The sequence below is a fragment of the Neofelis nebulosa genome, chromosome 7 (genome assembly GCF_028018385.1).
Source record: "Neofelis nebulosa isolate mNeoNeb1 chromosome 7, mNeoNeb1.pri, whole genome shotgun sequence".
Taxonomy (NCBI): Eukaryota; Metazoa; Chordata; class Mammalia; order Carnivora; family Felidae; genus Neofelis; species Neofelis nebulosa.
Genome location: NC_080788.1, coordinates 72141922 through 72161557, shown reverse-complemented (window position 1 = coordinate 72161557; position 19636 = coordinate 72141922). Strand labels below are relative to the sequence as shown.

The 19636-nt window shown below is 39.1% G+C and overlaps 2 protein-coding genes across 5 annotated transcripts in view; one reads left to right on the top strand and one right to left on the bottom strand.

Moving 5' to 3' along the window:
* TEP1 (telomerase associated protein 1) overlaps positions 1-3965 on the top strand; it is a 45161-nt gene extending 41196 nt beyond the window's left edge. The window contains exon 55 of one of the 2 annotated variants that reach the window (XM_058738359.1): positions 3648-3965. In XM_058738359.1, the coding sequence (XP_058594342.1) occupies positions 3648-3707 (60 nt within the window). In that variant the 3' untranslated portion in view covers positions 3708-3965. Of the gene's footprint in view, positions 1-143; positions 1354-3647 lie in introns of those variants that run through there. The other variant, XM_058738364.1, reaches the window with a different exon arrangement.
* A 104-nt stretch (positions 3966-4069) lies between these two features.
* On the bottom strand, positions 4070-12876 carry PARP2 (poly(ADP-ribose) polymerase 2). Of its 3 annotated transcripts, none has more exons than XM_058738374.1 (16): positions 12735-12876; positions 11583-11744; positions 11221-11291; positions 10575-10625; positions 10270-10366; positions 9785-9860; positions 9051-9153; positions 7911-8070; positions 7513-7651; positions 6141-6204; positions 5928-6062; positions 5530-5657; positions 5276-5375; positions 4823-4921; positions 4458-4582; positions 4070-4339 (listed from the first exon to the last, which is right to left on the bottom strand). In XM_058738374.1, exons 1-16 carry the CDS (start codon positions 12775-12777, stop codon positions 4180-4182), a joined length of 1713 nt encoding a protein of 570 aa, XP_058594357.1. In that variant the 5' UTR covers positions 12778-12876; the 3' UTR covers positions 4070-4179. The 3 variants fall into 3 exon arrangements, with proteins under 3 accessions (XP_058594357.1, XP_058594358.1, XP_058594359.1); XM_058738375.1 differs by having other exon boundaries at positions 11230-11291; XM_058738376.1 differs by having other exon boundaries at positions 12747-12861.
* Between the last annotated feature and the right edge of the window lie 6760 nt (positions 12877-19636).

Sequence of the window (19636 nt, the reverse complement as noted above, 5' to 3'; positions counted from 1 at the left end):
TTGTATATGAGAAGCCAAGATTTTGTCCTGGTTGGTAAGGTTCTCTTAAAGAAATACCACTGCACTCTGACCTAGAAATGAGTTTTGTGGATTTGGGGAGTTGAGGGGTACTGAGTTTTGTTCTCATTGCACCTTGATTCTAGGTTTTACATGGAGAAATCACCTGAGGGACTTTTTCCTTACCTCTACCAATGCCTCATGGTCTCCCTCAGCCAGAGGATAAAGACATAAGAAATGCCATCAGCTGATGTCTTCATCATAGGTCATGCTTCTGTCTTTTCTCATGTGCCTCATGCAAGGACTCTAAAAATACTTTCAAGACCACCTCCTCCATACACCTTGTGACTAGAAGTCCAAATGAAGGTTTTTTGAAATTTATGATTTATAATACTACCTAGAAACGCTAGAGATCCATGGCATGGCATCATCCTAAAAGTTGCTGATTTCAATCTTTGGCCTTTTCCTCCTTTGAAAGCATGGGCCAAGGACAGGAGGAAGCCCTAGATGTCTGTCTTCCATGCTTAAAAATTCTACAAAAGCACCCCACCGAAGGCTAGAGGAATGGAGATAAAGAAAATTAAAAGGCTAACTTGACCTTTGCTCAATAGACTCAGCCTTGTTGGCCAGGCCTCCTTGAAGGGGTTTTTCTATCTTTTTTATCTTGTAGACCTTGTATCTGGCAAGGTCAGAGTATACTTGCTATGAGTGACAAGAAGAAGAGACTCTAGGTAAAAGTAAGTATGTGCCCAAGGGAGTTGAGGTTTTAGTTTAAACATCTTCTGAGTTCTTATCATTAAGAAAAAATTCAGTGTCTCCTAGTATCTGGATGAGTTCCACAATTATAGCTATTGGATTGTGGGATCATAGGACATCAGAGCAGTCTTCTCCTACCCATCCACAAAAATATATTTTTCATATACCAAATTTTTATACATGTTTCTACCTGTCTATTCACAATCTGTTTTCAAATCGAGAGCAGAGCTACTTAAAGTTTAGTTTGTAAACTAGTGCCGGTCCACAAATCATTATTATTATTATTTTTTGTTTTATTTTTTATATTTGAGAGAGACAGACAGAGAATGAGTGGGGGAGGGGCAGAGACAGAATCCGAAGCAGGCTCCAGGCTCAGCCCAACGCAGGGCTCAAACTCACAAACCGTGAGATCATGACCTGAGCTGAAGTCTGGCGCTTAACTGACTAAGCCACCCAGGTGCCCTGCCAGTCTACAAATTATTAGTGGTTCACAGTAAGTACAGAAATTGAGAGTAAGCATTTAGAAATTGTTATAGAAATTTGAACAGTAATCTTATATATCTGACAAATTTAATAATAAAAACTGAAGCTTGTAGTTTGTATGCTTTTCACTTCATTTTCCTAGTTCCTCATTTTTATTAAATTTTATGAAAGTATTGTTCCATGACAGACCAGAAATTAAAACAAAGAAACAAACAATTGGTCCTTCATCACAGAAAGTTTGAGAAACACTATTTAAGAGAAACCCGGTACCCAAGTGGCTAAAAGCATGAACTTGGAAAAAGCCTGCCTGAGTTCAAATCTCCATGCCTCCCTTTCCCTGTCTATTAAATAGGAACAATAATGGGACCTACTTCTTGGGGATATTGTAAGAATTAGATGAGTCGCAGTGGGTGAAACATTTGATGTGCTAAGTGTTCAGTAAGTCTAGCTTGACTGTTCTTTTACTGACCCAATAGTGCAAGTATTACCTTGTTACTCTTCCTCAAAAATGTCTTCATTACTGGTATTTATTTAATTGGTCAGATGAAATCTGGGCTAAATTCTTCAGTTTTCAAAAAACTTATATATGTGGAGCTGATATTCTTTCAAATACCTTATCTTTCCGTCCAGGAAAATGGATGTGTTTTCTGTCAGGATAGTGAGGTTATGCTATGGTAACAACCCCAGAATCTCAACAGCTTAAAATAACAAAGATTTATTTCTTCTCATGCCACAGCAAGGATTCATGAGCGATTCTGCTCTACTTTGCTCACGCTTAACATTTTCAGTGACTGCAAAGGCAGGAAAAATGAAATGTGGCAAAAACCAACCAAACAAACAAAATCTGTGGGCTCTAAGTCTTCAGTCTAGAAATAAAACACATCACTTCCACTCATATTTTGTAAATGTGAGCAAAGCAAGTCACATAGCCCTACCCACTGTCAAAAGGGAGAGAGGTATCATCCTATCTCGTACTGGGGAGAACCAGGAACCAGATACACAGTTATACCCCTAAAGAACCTATTGGCATTGGTGTTTTTCCAGTAAAATGGCTCTTAATCCTTTTTTTTTAAATCATTTAAGATTTCCAGAAGAGTATTCCTATATACTTTTCACCAAGCTTCCTCTAACACTAACAACTTCCATAGCCACATTTAGATTTCCCATTTTCTATAGTCCAGAATACATTGCATTTACTCATCCTGTCTCCTTAGTCTCCGCCAATTGTGAGTTTTTCAGTCTTTCTATAACCTTGACACTTTTGAAGAATACTGGTTCAGTGTTCTGTAGAATGTCTTTCAGTTTGGTTTTGTCTCATGTTTTTTCATGAGTGAACTAAGATTGTGGATTTAAGGGAAGAATAAAAGATATGATATGTCCTTCTTGTTATATCATATCTGAAGCACATGTTATCAACATGACTTCTTACTGGTGATGTTAATTTTGATCACTTAAAAAAAATTTTTTTTGAGGGGGTGCCTGGGTGGCTTAGTTGGTTAAGTGTCCAACTGGCTCAGGTCATGATCTTGCAGTTCATGAATTCGAGCCGCACGTTGGGCTCTGTGCTGTCAGATCAGCCTGGAGCCTGCTTCAGATTCTGTGTCTCCCTCTCTCTCTGCCCCTCCCCCACTCATGGTCTGTCTCAACCTCTCTCTCAAAAATAAACATTAAAAAAAATTTTTTTTAAAAATTCCTTTCCAGTCTTTGCTGAATGTTTATCATGAAAGGGTGTTGGATTTTGCCAAATGCCTTTTCTGTATCTCATGAGATCGTCATGTGACTTTTGTCCTACCCTGATAGATTTGCATATGTTGAACCAACTTTGCATTCCTTTGATAAATCTCACTTCATCATGGTGTATCATCCGTTTTGTTACTGGTTTAGGCTCGGTAGCATTTTATTGCGCATCTATACTCTTAAGGGAAGTTGATCTATAGTTTTCTTTCCTGGTGATAACTTTATCTGGTTTTGGTTTCATGTTACCTCATAGAATGAGTTGGGAAATACTCTTACTTTTTGGGGAAGTGTGTAGTCTAGTTTTAATAGCAGCACAGTATTTCAATGAGTGAATATATTTAACTAGGGATCTTTTTTTACATATAACAACGCTACACTGACATCATCTATACAAACATGCAGATCTGTGGTTTTTAGGTCAAAGGGTATGTACATTTTAAGTTTTGACTGGTAATCTGATCTCTAAAAAGTTACAGGCTACTGTTTTCATTTAAATAACCTTCACTTTTATCTAGTGAAGTATGGTTTTGTCTGTGTTTGTGTGTGTGTGTGTGTCTGTGTTGCATGTGTTTACAAATAATCAGGAAGTCTTTGGATCTGACCTGGACTTTGGTACTTCTTAAATGGAACAGGGTATGTCAAAATTCATTCTATTCTCTCCTTTCCTCCCTGAGATGTATTTAGGCTTAGTGACAAGTCCTCTAAGTGCTTCCAGATTTTTGGACATCTGCTGAATCCTAAGATAAGTGGTGGGAGACCTGGTCTGCAGTTGGTAAATGGGGGAAAAAGTCAAGTTAGAAGATTTGGATGGGAACAAGGGAACAATTCGGCCTCTGTTGTCTCTACCCTTCTTGTAAGAATACCCAACAAACTTCAGTTTGCATAAAAATTGAATTAAGTGGGGGGAAAACATCACTATCCATTAGCATCGTCAATGCACAGAAGCTATTCTTCTGTGAAGAAACAGGATCCTGAGTAATTTGTAGCTAGCTGTGGGATACATAGAGCAATGGGTACTTTCTGTCCTGAAAATGAAGAAGTACGAATGTGAGAAGAAATAGGTATTTGGAGAAGTTGAGCCCAAAGAAGCCAATGGTAGATTTGTGCTATTTTTATTACATAAAATATCAGAAAAGTCAAAAGTACAACACTACACATTTTCTTGTTTGAAGATCACATCTTATCCGGGTTATTTACTATTGACATTCACCACAGCTGCAGGAAATTAAACCGTACCTTTAGAAGGTATCGCATGCGGACCTGGTTGGGGCTATAGACAATGAATTCATTGTAGTTGAGGGTATAACCCTCTGGATTCAGAATTCCTGTGTCACTTGCTGGTCCTAAGGGTACTGTACTCCCATTCCTGCCAAGTGGAAGAAAGTGTGTCAACATCGGCGTCAGTGTCAAAAGTTGGAACACAAAAAGTAGAGAGTCTTATCTGACCAAAAGGAGTCTTCTGGCCCTCTAGACTGAATACTTACAGAGTGATGAAGGAGGCAGGACTGGGAGCCATCTTGCCCAGTCCCTTGGTGCTATGTTTGCCCTGAAGTAATCTTTCTGCCTCAGGATTGGCCTCTAGTAGCTCATTACACTGACCTAGAGCTACCTGCAAAGCAAAAGATCTTTTAACACCCACATCCTACTGAGAAGTGGATGGCTCTAAGGCCAAACAGAAAATCCCATCAGTACTTTCTTCCCCTACTCCTGCAGAGGAACAGAATGAAAATTGCCCTTGGTCCCCTCTCACGTTCTCCCAGGTATACCTCCTGGTTCCAGAGTCAAACTGTTCTCTTTGGAAAAATAGGAACTCATAACAAACTAGAGATCATAAATATGTTCATCTCACCTCTGATAAAAGCAGCAGTCCAGTATCCTTCACACGAGAAGCAAAGCAGTAATTGGCACTCTTAGAAGACATGTCGGCAAAGTAGATTCCTTTCCCAAACTGAAATATATCAACAGCCATGAAGGTCAGCTGCTTAACCCACTGTGTTAGAAAGGAGGCCTATACCAGTGACCCTATGTTGCCATTATCTTAAACACTATATAGACCCTTCTCCGTTTCTCCTTGCCAGAGAAGGCAGATGTATTGGTGAGTCTCTCTTTCTGAGGGGGTAGATGGGATATCTTTAGGAATTTAAAGGAAGAGGGAAAAGGTAAGAAATGTTAGGGTTTTTAGTGAGCTGTTTTAATTCTTGGGAAGAATCCTAATCTAGAAATACAAGAGAAAAAAAAGGACTGCGAAAATTATTGTTATCCTTTACCCTGAGCTTCCTTCCAGGATTCAATTTCTACTCACCATGTAACCTGTGATGGGAGCCTCAGGTGGGGCAATTCGAAGCCCATGGCTCAGGATTCCCACCCAGTTAGTAAGTCTGGAACCATGCCACAACAGCATCCTAGGGAAAAGCCATTATTATTATTGCCCTCTATTGCTCTCCAGCAGGGATAGGCCATAAGCACAAAAAAGCCATTTTCTGCCATTTTCCAGAAGTCCCATAACCACACTTCAGGCAAGGGAATGTTTTCCCAAACCCAAAGCTAAACTCAGACCTGTTATGAAGGTCCTCTCTGAAGGCTTCTTTTTCACCCTCCTTCTCTACTTCAAAAACATCCAGCAAGGTCATGGTATAGTCCCTGTGTGTGGGAGCATGAGTAGACTGTAGGTACTGGGAAATCACCTGTGAAAAAAAATGAAAGAAATGGCTGATATGGACTGTACAAGAGACCAGACTGAGCTGAAGAACCTTGGGGCTTCTGGCAAAAACTGGCAGACTTCCTGCTCCCTAATGGTCTCACAAGGCAGTGAGAGAGCTGTACTTTCCCCAGTTCCTGGTACACAAAAACTCTGCTCTATGTACAAGTTTGCTCTTAACCAGAAGCACTCAGAGAACAGTGGGATTAGGGGGATGGGTCTTAAAGGCAGGAAAATACATGATCATTTTTCTTACTTTGAACTCATAACTTTCATGGTCTAGAGGGTGCAAGGCACAATGTAGTTTCCTATAGTGCTGGTCCAATGGGTGTTCTGGGCTTTGCAGCTCCATCGTCACAAGCTTAATGGCAATTTCAATGTCTCCCAAAGCCTGGCAAGATGAGACGCAGGATCAATGTGTAGGAACTTGGGAACAGAGTTAATGCTTCCCAATCTACACATGTCTCACCTCTAGTAGTTGTACTTTGTCTGACAGCTCTTTTTCTGTCCGGATTAATGGAGGGGTACGGAGTCTAAGAACAGAGATATAATTCATAATCAGTTCTCTGATGTGTGACCGAAGGCATGTGACTGAAAGTAACAGACTAAAGACAGGTCCTTTAGAAAATAAGTATAAAAAACTGGGGTTTTCCACGTGAGGGAGAATCTGTATATATATAAAGAGAGGTTCCAAATATATAAATATATGAAGAGAGGTTATGTATATAACCTTGATATCTGTATACACTACAAAGTGATCCCAAGTCCAGTTACCATCCCTCACCATACTGTTGACCTCCTTCACCCATTTTGCCCACCCCCAACCACCTTCCTCTGTCTGGTTCTCTGTATCTGTGAATTAGTTTTTGTTTTGTTTTTTTTTAGATTCCACATAAGTGAAATCATATGGTATTTGTCTTTCTCTGTAGACTTATTTTGCTTAGCATAACAGTCTCAAGATCCATCCATTCATGTTGTGGCAAATGGCAAGATTTCATTGTTTTTTATGGCTGAGTAGTATTCCATTGTATAAATATACCACATTGTTATCCATTCATCTGTCAATAGATACTTAGGTTGTTTCCATATCTTGGCTATTGTAAATAATGCTGCAATGAACACAGGGATGCACATATCTTTTCAAATTGATGTTTTCATACTCTTCAGATAAATATCCAGAGGTGGAATAGCTGGTCCATATAGTAGTTCTATTCTTAGTATTTTGAGGAATCTCCATACTGTTTTCCATAGTGGCTGTGCTAATTTACAATTCTACCAACAGTGTATGAGAGTTCCCTTTTCTCCACATCTTTTCCAACACTTGTTATTTCCCATATTTTTTTAAATAATAGATGAATCTTTATATCAATATCCATAAAGAATAATTTGGATATAGTCCTGTCTAGAAGCAGAAGTAGACCTGTTGACCACTTAGGGTTATTTTTAGGTCACAGAGCTCTATAAAGCAATGAAAGGAATAAAAACAGAATCAACACCAGAATATAGCATCAACAAAGATAAAATGTATTATACCTACAATCATTTGAATTAGGGAGTTATATGTCTGAAGGTATTTTACTTGTTGGTTAGATAGCTAGACCCATATTCTCTTGGGTAACTTCCATTTGGTCAGAAAATATGGTTGTAATCAGGTCAGGAGTTTGCATTCCAAACTTGTAAGCCGACTAAATAGGCTATCTCTAAATTATTTTGGCTCTGTGTTTATCCAAGATGATCATTTAATTAGAAATGAAAGATTAAAAAAATTATAGTTGCTGCTGAGTGATATAGGGGATATGGTTAGGTAGAAGACCAAAGAGAAGTAACAGCACAGGCTTTACCCAAAGTCATGTGGGATCCTTGTGTAGAATTCATTGCATGCTTCCAGGAGAGCTCGTCCATGCTGGCCAGCCCGAATACAATCCTCAATCTTCTTAAGAGACTGGTAGCCTGCCTTGATTTGTGCCGCTGTCAGCTTCCCTGTAGGCCCAGCCAAAGAGCATCAGATCCCACACGTGGAGTCTTACCCTGTAAACTGTATTCACATGCCTACCCAACAAAGACTCTCACCACTCAACTTTCAAAACAGCTTCTCTCCCCTCATACTACCCGTTACCCCAGACCTCCTGTTCTTCATTCATACTATCAGCAAGCTTTAAATCATGAAGGTGACTAAATATTCCATGAAAGGAACTAGGAAATATACAGAGGGAATGTAGGATAGAATCTGAAGTCCTACCGAGAGGGGCTTTCTTGGTATCATATTTCATTTCTACCATCATCTCTTCCATGGCCTGGACATTACAGATCAACTCTATCAGCTCCTGTACACGGAGATCTAGCTGCGATTCTGGTTTCAAGGGGGATTTAAGAGATTCCTTTTTTGTTTTCTCTTCATTCTACAGCCAAAAAAAAGAAAAGAAAAATATGAAAGTATCTATTTTGAGGTCCCTACAAGGGATGGCTCTACAATATTCCTGTCAGGTGAACATCAATCAGCCTTTGCTAGACCACAGGTTCATTCCATTATTAACGTAGTTAGAGTACTCAGTGTGACTCCTACAACTGCCTCCCATAGTTAAACACTCAGAATAAGTCTAAAAGGCTCTCCTAATATGCTGGTAAGTATGTAAAGACAGCTACTATGTCTCAGATCTTCTCATCTTAAAATGACTAAGACTTTTACATTTTTCAGATACTGTATGTAACAGTTTTCAGCATCCTGGTTGCAACTCAATTTGTCAAAATTATTATTATTTTCTTTATTGGTATGGTATATACTGGTAGTATATAACCAAAAGTGAAGACAACTTTATTTAAAAAAAAATTTTTTTTTTTTAACGTTTATTTATTTTTGAGACAGAGAGAGACAGAGCATGAATGGGGGAGGGTCAGAGAGAGGGAGACACAGAATCTGAAACAGGCTCCAGGCTCCGAGCTGTCAGCACAGAGCCTGACGCGGGGCTCGAACTCACGGACCGCGAGATCATGACCTGAGCCGAAGTCGGCCGCTTAACCGACTGAGCCACCCAGGCGCCCCAAAAGTGAAGACAACTTTAAATGCAGTTTCATCACTGTGACTATATATTACTCCTCTCTGGATCCATACATTAAACTTCAGGACCTAAGATTTTATAAGAACCATACTAGACAGTAGAGACTAGACAGCATTTTCTATCTTCATTCTATAGTCCCTTTAAGATTACAAAGATCCGTGAAAGTTATCCCTGAGGTAGCTGTTATCTTCAGTTAGGTGGTGAACAGCAAGACTCAAGACACCCTGGTCTGTTCTAGTCTAGGACCTGATCTAAGCCATTCTGTTAGACTTCACCTTGGTTAAAAGGAAACAGTTTTCTCCCCAAATGTGTAGTCGGTTTACCTGTGCATTGGTGGCATAGTCCATTTCTAGCATATCATATTTTCCAGGCACCTTCTTAAACTTCTTACGATCCTCCCAATTGTTTTTTGTTTTGTCAAGGAATCTGTAGAATCCATGATGGTGAGAATATCTTACAAATAAGGGTCTACTAGGAATGGGCTTATAATTGTTTCCTTAGAACATCTCCAAACTATGTCTCCCCCCAACCCCCAAACTTCTTAGAACTCTTTTATACCCAACTTCCCACAAATCTGGACTCTAAATTAGGATCCTGAATAGAAAGAAAAGCTCTGGAGACAAAGGGAACAAAAAGATGGGAAAAAAGGGTCCTTGAGCTTCTTAAAGGCCCCAAAATACCACATAAGCCATTGAGATTTTAGACTAAAGATCCCTATCTGCTCCCTGTCTCTGAAAGATTCTCAGAGACTCCAGAAAGCTCTGCATCCACATCATAGTGAAAGAATTTTTAAAACTCTAGCTGCAATATTCTCATCCTACCCACTTGGGTTTCCCAAGTTTCCTTAATTGTTGGTCATGTGCTAATTATATTAGATTCTTCTATTTTTAGTCAATTTCAACATTAGGTGATATAATCACTAACTAAAGAGGCAGTTTGGCGTTTCAGTCACAGAATGTCACAGTGGAAATACATTAACAGTGAGGCCAAATCACACTTCCTATAAAATTCTTAAAGAAGACACATCCAAGAAGAATAGTATTTTTTTGGTACTCACTTCTTCTGAAAGATTTCCTTGGCTTTGTTGAGGTCCCCTGAACAAGCCACCAAGCTGTGCTGCCCCATTTTCCCCACTGCAAAGTAAGTGCCACACATAAGATGGTTTCCTGCCAATCCAAGAAGAGTTCTCTCTCGAAACAAGCCAGCTCTCTAAGGTCTCCCTGCTTAGCATGTGACAAATGGGCAGGAAGGGGAGAAGGAAAGGTGAATGGATCCAGGAAGCTGATCCTATTGATACTAGTTACCTGCTAACTGCCACAGTCCCTGAGCAGCATTAGCAGACCAACTGCAGGATACTCCCAGCCTCAACAGGCTGCCCTAGGTTTTTCCAATGAGGATGCTTGCTATTCCATTTGCAAGCTCCTCCCAGGTTACAGAGCCTCCATTCTACCAATTGAAACCCAGGGGATCTTTTGGTTACTCACTAAGCCGCTTCAGGGTTTCTGAATGACCAATCAGAAGATCCATAATAAAAGTCATTACCCCGGCCCCATCTCATCCAAACACTGAAGTGCCTTTGGGCATCATCTTCTAAGAGCTGAATCAAATAGTACTTGTTGTTGTTGAACTGAAGATTAGTCTATGATGAGAGAAATATGAACATAAGAGAGAGGTTTACAAATGGAAGCCAATAAACCGATGACTCTTCCTTGGTCACAGGTACCAGTTATTGCTATAAGGAAAAGGCTAATATAAGGGACTTCAGAATGAAAGATCTGGGCATTGGGACACTGTCATCAGTAATTATCAAGAAGAATTGCCATAAATAGAATGGCTCCTCCCTTTACCTGATTTAGCATGACATCATAGACATCCTTCCCTTCACAGTACACATGGGCCTAGAGAGAGAAGGAAAAAATTGACATTAGTATTGTTTCAGCCCTAATGAGATCCTAAGTGACACTAAATTTTCTTCTGCCTCAAGGTGTCATTCTCCAGCACTGCCAACAGCCATCTTCCAAGGAAAGAAATGCCAAAGTATGTTCTTCTCCCCATAACCTGTTATTCCTATAATGAAAACACGTTGCTTTTTTTGTAATTACAGAAAAACAAATGATTCTGACAGTTAAAACCTCCAGAGGAAGCCTTTTTTCTGTATTCTTCACAACCTTTTCACATTTATCAGTAACTCATGCCATACCAGGGCAGTTTCTCATTAGAACAGAGATGGTTCTTCCTTGATAATGGTATAATTTTCTAACTGAGAAAGAGAATGAGGTGTGGGAAGCTGATGACAACCCCAGAATTTAGAAATACTCTGATTATTATCCCCAAACTCCACCACTTCCATCTCCTAGCCTTAGAGAAAATTAATCACAAGCAGTATTTGGGAAAGGACTCCTAAAATGAATCCTACCAGTGTTCTGGACAAGAATCCAAGTAACAAATGAAAAACTGCTTTCTGAGAAACCAATGCGCAGAGGAGTCTCTCACCTTCCCCACTTTGGCTGTGCACTCCGGGTCCACAGGAGCTTTTCCCTTTAACAGCAAAGTCTTCACAGACTCTGAGGAAAGACAGATACAGACTACAGCTACTTATATGAGGATCGAAAATAGCTATCATGTCATAATTAACTTTGCCCTTCCCAAGCAACCCTGATCTGCCCAGTTCTCAAGCTGTTTAAACTACATGAAACTGAAGATTCCGAGAAAGTAGATGAGTACTACACCCAAAGGATAGAATATTAATTATATCTTTGAGAAAGGAAGAAGAGTTGAAAGAACAAGACATCCCTCACCCACAGCCTCCCATAGACACTCTTGCTAGCCTCCCTGGCCTACCACTTGAAGCTGACCTTGCTTATCTGCTGTCCTGTCATTATTGGTCTTTCCTTCAGTCACAGGCTCCTTCTTTACCCCCTGCCTTTCGCATCTTCGAGTTTTCTTTGCAGGAGGCCAGTCTTCTGTAGCTACGTTGCTATTATTAACTCTTCCAGCTTTGTTTAATGCTGCAGAAGCTACGGGCACAAAGAATGGGCAAAGAACCAAAAGAAAGAATGAGTACCCAATGAACACGACCCTACTTTGAAAAAACATCATCTTTTTAAACAAATGGCTCAAGATGGTTTTGTAAATTTACAAAGAAATAATAACTGCAAACCACTGTTCTTGATAATAGTCTGAGAAATCACTTCCTAAACTGCTATTCTAGCCAAATAATAAACTAAACTTATTAAATTAAATTAAATTAAATTAAATTAAATTAAATTAAATTAAATTAAAATGGAGCCCCATGGGCTCTTGTGAGCTCATAGCCTAAGGCAAGAGTCTCATAGCCTGCTTATCTCTATTTATTCGTGCCCCCAAACTTTCTCAACACCTATCCTCAAACTAAGGTGGTATGAGATTATGGTTAGTAGAGTGCTCTGGAGTTTGTCTCTAGCTTAGAGCCTAGCCCTGTCTCTTCTGGCTGTGAAACCCTGTAGAAGTTATTTCATCTCTTTGTACTTTAGTTGCCCCCACTGTAAAATCCAGAGGATAACAAAAATGGTATATAATTTGTAGGATGGACTTACGCACTTAAAAACATAATACACAGAGAGTATGATGGCTCATCAATTCTAAAACCTGAATTTTACTATCTCTGAAACTGGTATGCATCCTACAGTGGATGACATATAAGCAATGGATCACGTTTTAGTTGGAAGCATTTTTCCTTTCTTAGTGATACATAATGATGCACCTCACAATTTTTTTTAATTGGACATTAGGTGTCTAAAATAGTGCTGGCACTGTTAGTTATTAGATGTCTACAAGCAAGCCCTTCTCATAATTCTGTAATCCAAAAAGGTCTGAGAACCGAAATTTTAAAAGTTTTACACCTAAACTAGCTTGATAGCTAAGGGCGGGTCAAAGGGCGACGGAAGGGGAGGGGCTAGGGCAGAGGGCACCGTTCCCTTCAGACTCCCCGCCCCTCCAGCATTAGCCCCCTACAATGTGCTCCGAACCTCGTGCCCTACCGCTGCGAGTCCCCCGCCGCCGGGCCGCCATGAAGCCAGAACTTGGACGTCATCAACCCTCTCCCAGGAATCGCCCGCCTAGTCACAAGGCGGGAATACAGCGCGCGTGCGTCCTGGAGAGAAGACGTCTACAAAGGACAGGGGCGGTACACCCCTCGATATTTGCATGTTGCTGTGTGTTGTGGGAAGTCACCATAACTGAGAAATGTCTTTAGGTATGGGAGTCTTATAAATGCTCGGCGGGGCCACCCTTTCCCATAGGGCGGAGGGAAGCTCATCGGTGGGGCTACGCGCTGAGTGCCTTAAGTCACTCTACCCCATGTCCCCTGGGAAGGTCTGAGACTAGGGCCAAAAGCGGCCCTAACAGGGTCCTCCCTGAGTTTCGGGGAGGTGAGTTCCCAGAGAACGGGGCTCCGCGCGAGGGCAGACTGGGCAGGAGATGCCATGGACCCCGCCCTCGAGGAGGGGCCTGGCGGATGCCTCCTTAGCCGGAGCTTGGAAAAGACTCACGGCCAGCGAAGTGAGTTCAATGGCTGAGGTGAGGTACCCCCCAACGGGGGGGGCCTCATAACCCAATTCAGACTACTCTCCCCCGTCCTCCTTTTGAAAAAAATAAAGCGGGACAGGGAGAAAGTTACAATTACAAATCCTAGAATAGAAAGCTCTAATAGTGGAAATGCTAGAATAGAAAGCTCTAATAGTGGAAGTTTGAGTAGTGAAAGCTTCAGAAAGTTGAGTTTGGCTAGGGGAAGAAAGGGGGATACAAGGGTCAGGGGAGCTATGGGAATGCTAATGATCTAGGGAGACTTTGAAAGACCGGAGAAACCTGGTCATTTGGCTTTTACAAAGGTACTTGGTGATGACATTAGGAGTTCTCAGATATTTGGGTGCCACTGCCCCACAGAGGGTGAGGGCAGTGCATCTAACAAGCATAACAGACTTCAGATCCCTGCTCCCCATCCCAGATGCTCTGAATGTGAGGGTCTTCATTCTTACCGATAACACCTGGCAACCCTGGTGTTGGTGATTTTCATTATATGTATAGATACAGAGATATTTATATATTCATTACTTCAACAAATATTTATTGGGGACCTTACTGGGTTTGGGGGTTACAATAGTTTGGTCAAGATAGAGAATAGTTTGGCCAAGATAGAACTCGTGTCTTCATGGAGTTCACAGTGTAGCTGCGGGCAGATATTAATCAAGTAATCACACAAGCAGAAGCAAAAGTACAGCTACAATGGAAGGAAGTTCTAATGGGAGAGTAAACTGCGGAACTCATCACTGAGGCCATGACAGGAGTTGAGCTGTATTGGAGAATCACAAAGTGAACAGGGGACAAAAATGGCTGAAACAATGAGTGCAAAAGGAAGCGTGGTATGAGATCAGCCGGAGAGGCAGCTAGTTTCCACAGCAAGCTAGACTAGAAATTATATTTTGTCCTACTGCGTGTGTGTGTATGAACGACAGATGGGTTAAGGACTAATATTCAAAAATAAAACTTGAAAACTCTTAGGCAGAAAATACACACAAATATCTTTTAGATCTTGAGGTAAGGAAGGGGTTTCTTAAGACAAAAGTCACTGAGTATAAGAGAAAATATTAATGCATTTAATTATATTAAAATTAAAGAATTTTGTTCATCAAAACACATAAAATTTAGAAAAAAGAAAACAAAATTCTCATTGTTTGCATGTGGTTTGATTGTGAATATAAACAATCCAGAAGAAACTACAGGATAAAATTTTTAACTCAATAGGAAAGTTTAACAAGGCTGATAGAAAATAACCTGTAAGAATAAATTGCATTTTTATAACAGAACTTCAAACAAATAGAAATAGAATTTTTAAGAAATGATAGTATTTAATATAACATCAAAGTATTAAGTATTTGGGAATAAATCTAACAAAATGTAGATGCTCAACAAATGCTTGTTGGATGGGATTGGTTTGGTTAATTTCTTTCATTGGTAGGTCAAAATCTGTTGCATCTAACTTAATTATAGCACAAATAAGCTAGACTGGTCTAAAAGGCATTAGTTTGGAGATAGGAAAATGTACTAAAAATGGAAAATTTATTAAAACTAGCTAATACTCAGCAGAGCTTTCTTTGTGTACTAGACACTGAGTAAAGTGCTTTAACGTGCATAATCTCATTTAATCTTCAAAATAATAAAAGCTAGAATTTATTTGGTGCTTACTATGCTATGAGCTTTACATACATTAATTCTCACAATAACCCTACAGGGTAGGTATTGTTTTTGTCCCCATTTTATGGCTGAAGAATTTGAGCTTTAGAACATTTTAAGTAATTTATTCAAGCTCACACAGTCTATTTGTTTGCTAGGGCTGCCATAGCTAGCTCACACACTGGGTGGCTCAAACAACAGACGTTTATTTTCTGAATTCTGGAAGCTAGAAATCCAAGATAAAGGTGTCTACAGTGTAGGTTTCTTCTAAGGCTTTTCTCCTTGGATTGTAGATGGCTGTCTTCTTCCCTGTCTTCCCAATCACTATCCTCCCTCTATGTCTATGTGCTAATCTCATCTTCTTAAAAGGACACTGGTGATGCTGGATGAAGGCCCACTCATATGACCTGTTTTACCTTAATTACTTCTTTAAAGGTCCTATTTCCAAATACAGTCACATTCTGAGCTCGTGGGAGGGTTTAAAACATATGCATTTGGGAGGCAGGATCACAATTTAGCTCGTAACACCCAGTTCATAAGAGGCAGGTCAGATCTACTACGTAACTCCAAAATTTATTTTTATCTATTAGACTATTGTATTGGTCAAGTTTCTTGGTAGTAATTACCATACCCCCCACATTTTTAAAAATTTATTTTTATTTTTAGTTTTTCTTCTCTTAGTTGTTATTTTTTATGGTAGTCAGAGTGAGAATTACTGAGATATATTTTGAAGATATAACTTTAAAAAAATTTTTTTTAATGTTTATTTATTTTTAAGAGACAGAGAGAAACAGAGCACGAATAGGGGAAGGACAGAGAGAGAAAGAGACACAGAATCCCAAGCAGGCTCCAGGCTCCAAGCTGTCAGCACAGAGCCCAATGCGGGGCTTGAACCCATGAACCATGAGATCATGCCCGGAGCCGAAGTCGGAAGCCCAACAGAACGAGCCACCCAGATGCCCTGAAGATATAACTTTTTATAGTCAGACACAAAGTAAACATAACCAAAACAGTATTAAAACATATCATTGATAACTAGAAGAAACTATTTAACAAATGTGTGGTGAATGAAAATTTTCTTAGGTCTTAAACAAAACAAGAAAACAGAGGAAAATAATACATTTGCCTATTGATTCTTAAAAAAGAAAATGAAAGAATTTTAGAAAATGCCTAATGGAAAGCTACAGTGTTTAAAATTTGAATTCAATGTACTTAACACATAAAGAGCTATCTAATAGTCATAAGAGAAACAAAATTTTCTGTGGATAACTGAACAAAAGATATGAATAAACTGCAAATATGAAAAGCAAGGACATGGAAAAATTTTTCAGGCTCATATGGCATAAAAATGCAAAGTATTGGTATTAGTATTCTACAGGACAATCGTCCTGTTCTCTTCAAGTTATTGTTATAAGAAAAAAAGAATAAGATTGGCACTGTTCTAAATTAAAAGAGACTTTTCAGGCATAACAACCAAAGGCAGTGTTTGGTATTTGGATGCTGGTTCAAACAAGCCAACAATAAAAATCCTTTTGGGAGCAAGAGGGTATGCAGATATGAACTGAATATTAGATGATTTTAGGGGATTATTTATATAGATGTGGTAATGGTATTGTAGCTATGATTTTTAAAAAGTTCCTTTAAAAAATGAATTAGGGGGGCGCCTGGGTGGCGCAGCCGGTTAAGCGTCCGACTTCAGCCAGGTCACGATCTCACGGTCTGTGAGTTCGAGCCCCGCGTCAGGCTCTGGGCTGATGGCTCAGAGCCTGGAGCCTGTTTCCGATTCTGTGTCTCCCTCTCTCTCTGTCCCTCCCCCGTTCATGCTCTGTCTCTCTCTGTCCCAAAAAATAAAATAAACGTTGAAAAAAAAAATTTAAAAAAAAAATAAAAATAAAAATAAAAAATGAATTAGGGGTGAAATGTCATGATATCTGGAATTTGCTTTGAAATACTTCAACCAAAATAATCAAATGAAGCAAATATTGTACAATACAGACAATTGTTAAATGTACGTAATCTATGTAGAGATGTCCATCATATTCTTTTCTCTAGTTTTCTGTGCACTTAAAATTGTCATATTACATTGAAGATACATTAAGGAAAAAATGATGGAAAAAAAGGATGAATTAGTCAAGACAACTGTAATTAAAGAGAAGGGCCAACTGCAAATCAAGACTTCATATCCTGGTAAGTGAATATTTTAGGTAGTATTACTGATTATAATGTGATATTCCTAAGATGTATTTACATTTTTTATCATGTCATAATGACAGGAAAACTTTGATTAATCAAGCTAGACATAAAAGATACATAATTTCGGGGGAAGTCTACATATTTCAAAAAGTAAAGTGCGTGAAAAATGGATTTATGATACCCAAGATTAAACAGATATTTCTTTAAAATAGAAAAGGACTCTTCCTAATGACAAGTTTAGGTTTGTATCCCACTGGACTGGGTAATTAGTTCCCATGTCCAGATAAGAATCTTTTAGTTCGTACCTAGGATCATGCAAACCTCAAATGGCTGAAACAATCTAGAAATAAGTATGATTTTATTTTCTTTATTTGGGTTCTGAGAAGGTATAGAAGTAGTATCTAAAAAAATTTCTGAAATCCCAGAATCTATAAAATATATAGGGAGAAATAGCAGGAGCAGAAGAAAAGTGAAGAGGAAGAGAGAGAAGGAGGAAAAGAAAGTGGAAAAAGAAGGATAAAAAATTTTAACAGTCGTATTTGCACAATGTAAGTGTGAGTTTACTGCTCGGACTTGTAATCATTAAGATATTTTTTGTATGCTTTCCATGGACATGCCAGCAATATTCATATTGCTGTGGCATCATAAATTTGTTCAACTTTTGGGAAATGAAATAGTAGCAAGGTTTCAGAAGACCCGCAGAGCCTGACCAATGGGGAAGAAAGAGAAGACGTATCAGCAGGGCTACTGATGGGATAAAGTGGGAAGGGGAAGGAATTATAGGTCCAGAGAAGAAGGAAGAAACCAGCTGAAAAGCCTGGTGAAGGATTGTGATTACAGCAAAGGGACCCAGGAGTGTCTCAAGGTCAAGGACTTCTTGTAAAATATATCCTATGGAAGAATGGAAGTGGGGAAGAGATGAAGAGAAATATTAAGTGGAGCAAAAGAGATGAACAGAGTAGCTACCACAGAGGTGACTACAGAGGGAGCTGAGAAAGGAGGTTTCTGAAAAAGGGTGATTTTGGGGGAAACTTGTTTGCTTTCTTTTGCTTTTGTTTTTGTTTATAATGGTACAGCAGGAATTGGGATAATAGGCTAAATCTGTGATACTGTATATTCTTTATATCATTTGGTAACTATAGATATGTAACTGACATGAACTCTTCCACAAATTTAGAGTGTGTGTGGAGGATGGGGAGATTGTTGTTTCCCAGTGCCTTACTAAGAACAACAAGCCTCTCTCTTCCCCAGAATTCTGTAAAAATACTTAGGGCTTCAGGGAGGAGCATTCCCTTCTCCTGAATTCACTTTAGAGACTGGGCAGCCTTTCCTATCCACCCTTGAAACACGTAGGGTCCGTGCACCTCTGCCTTTATATGTCATCTTGGTATTCTAAAGTTCTTTACTAAAGTAGTTTTTTTTTCCACAGTGATTTCAGAGAGCCTTATACTCATCTTTCTGGGGTTCCAAAATGATCTGCTAGTATCGCTCACTGGAGAAGAAGAAAATCTGCAATGTAATCTTGTTACTTTAAGAAGCAGGAAATTATGAGTGAGTATAGGTCTGTAATCACAGAATTTAGGAGCAAAAACTAATTTCCATTGATTTCTTATATCTTGAAAGAATTGTATGATGTGTAAACAAATACAAGTTTATAAGTAAAGTCATGCAAGCAGTTACTTACTTTTTCATTTCCTCTCTATTTAAGAATGAAGGATGAGCAAGGAAGGAAGGAGAACATGAATTGACTATGTACTATGACCAGTCATTTTGTTAGACTCTTTCATATATTTGTATATATATTAGGGAGGTAGGTATTACTTTCCCCATGGTACAGAGGAGAAAATTGAGTCTCAGAGAGTTTAAGAAATTTATTCCAGATTGTGCAGCTAGAAATGTCTTGGAAACTATCACAATTTATGTGAAATGTCTCAGAATATCCCTGTCCCGCACCTTGAAATAGAGATTTTCATTTGCTACTCTAAAAGAGGAAAAAGTTTTCCTTAACCTTCTTAGAGTCCCTGGCACGATCTGAAAATTGAACTGACAAAAATTAACAAGAGGAAAACATACAAGTTTTATTGAATTTTCACATGTATGTACGTGGGAACCTTCACAGAATGAAGACCTGAAGAAGTGACCAGAGTAGGAAACTTTTAAACTTTTAGACAAAGAGACAATAAATTTGTGAAGAATTGACAAAAGACAAAGGGCTTTGAACTAGTAGTAGAAACCGGTGAAGAAAGAGCTACAAAGATAAGGGTTAGTTTAATAAGGTTGGTTTATGCAACTAAATTTTCAAAGCCTAAACGCTTAACCACACCCATCTTTTAGTCACTCGGCTTGTTAACTGGAATATTACCCTGAAGGTAAGTTCTAATTTGAATGGATCTAGACTGTTTATAATGAAACCTGTTACTTTGCATAAATTAACCCTATTGAAGTCCAAAGGTTAGGAAATTATCCTAAAGGAACAAAATTGTTTACAGTAGGGCCATCTAAACAA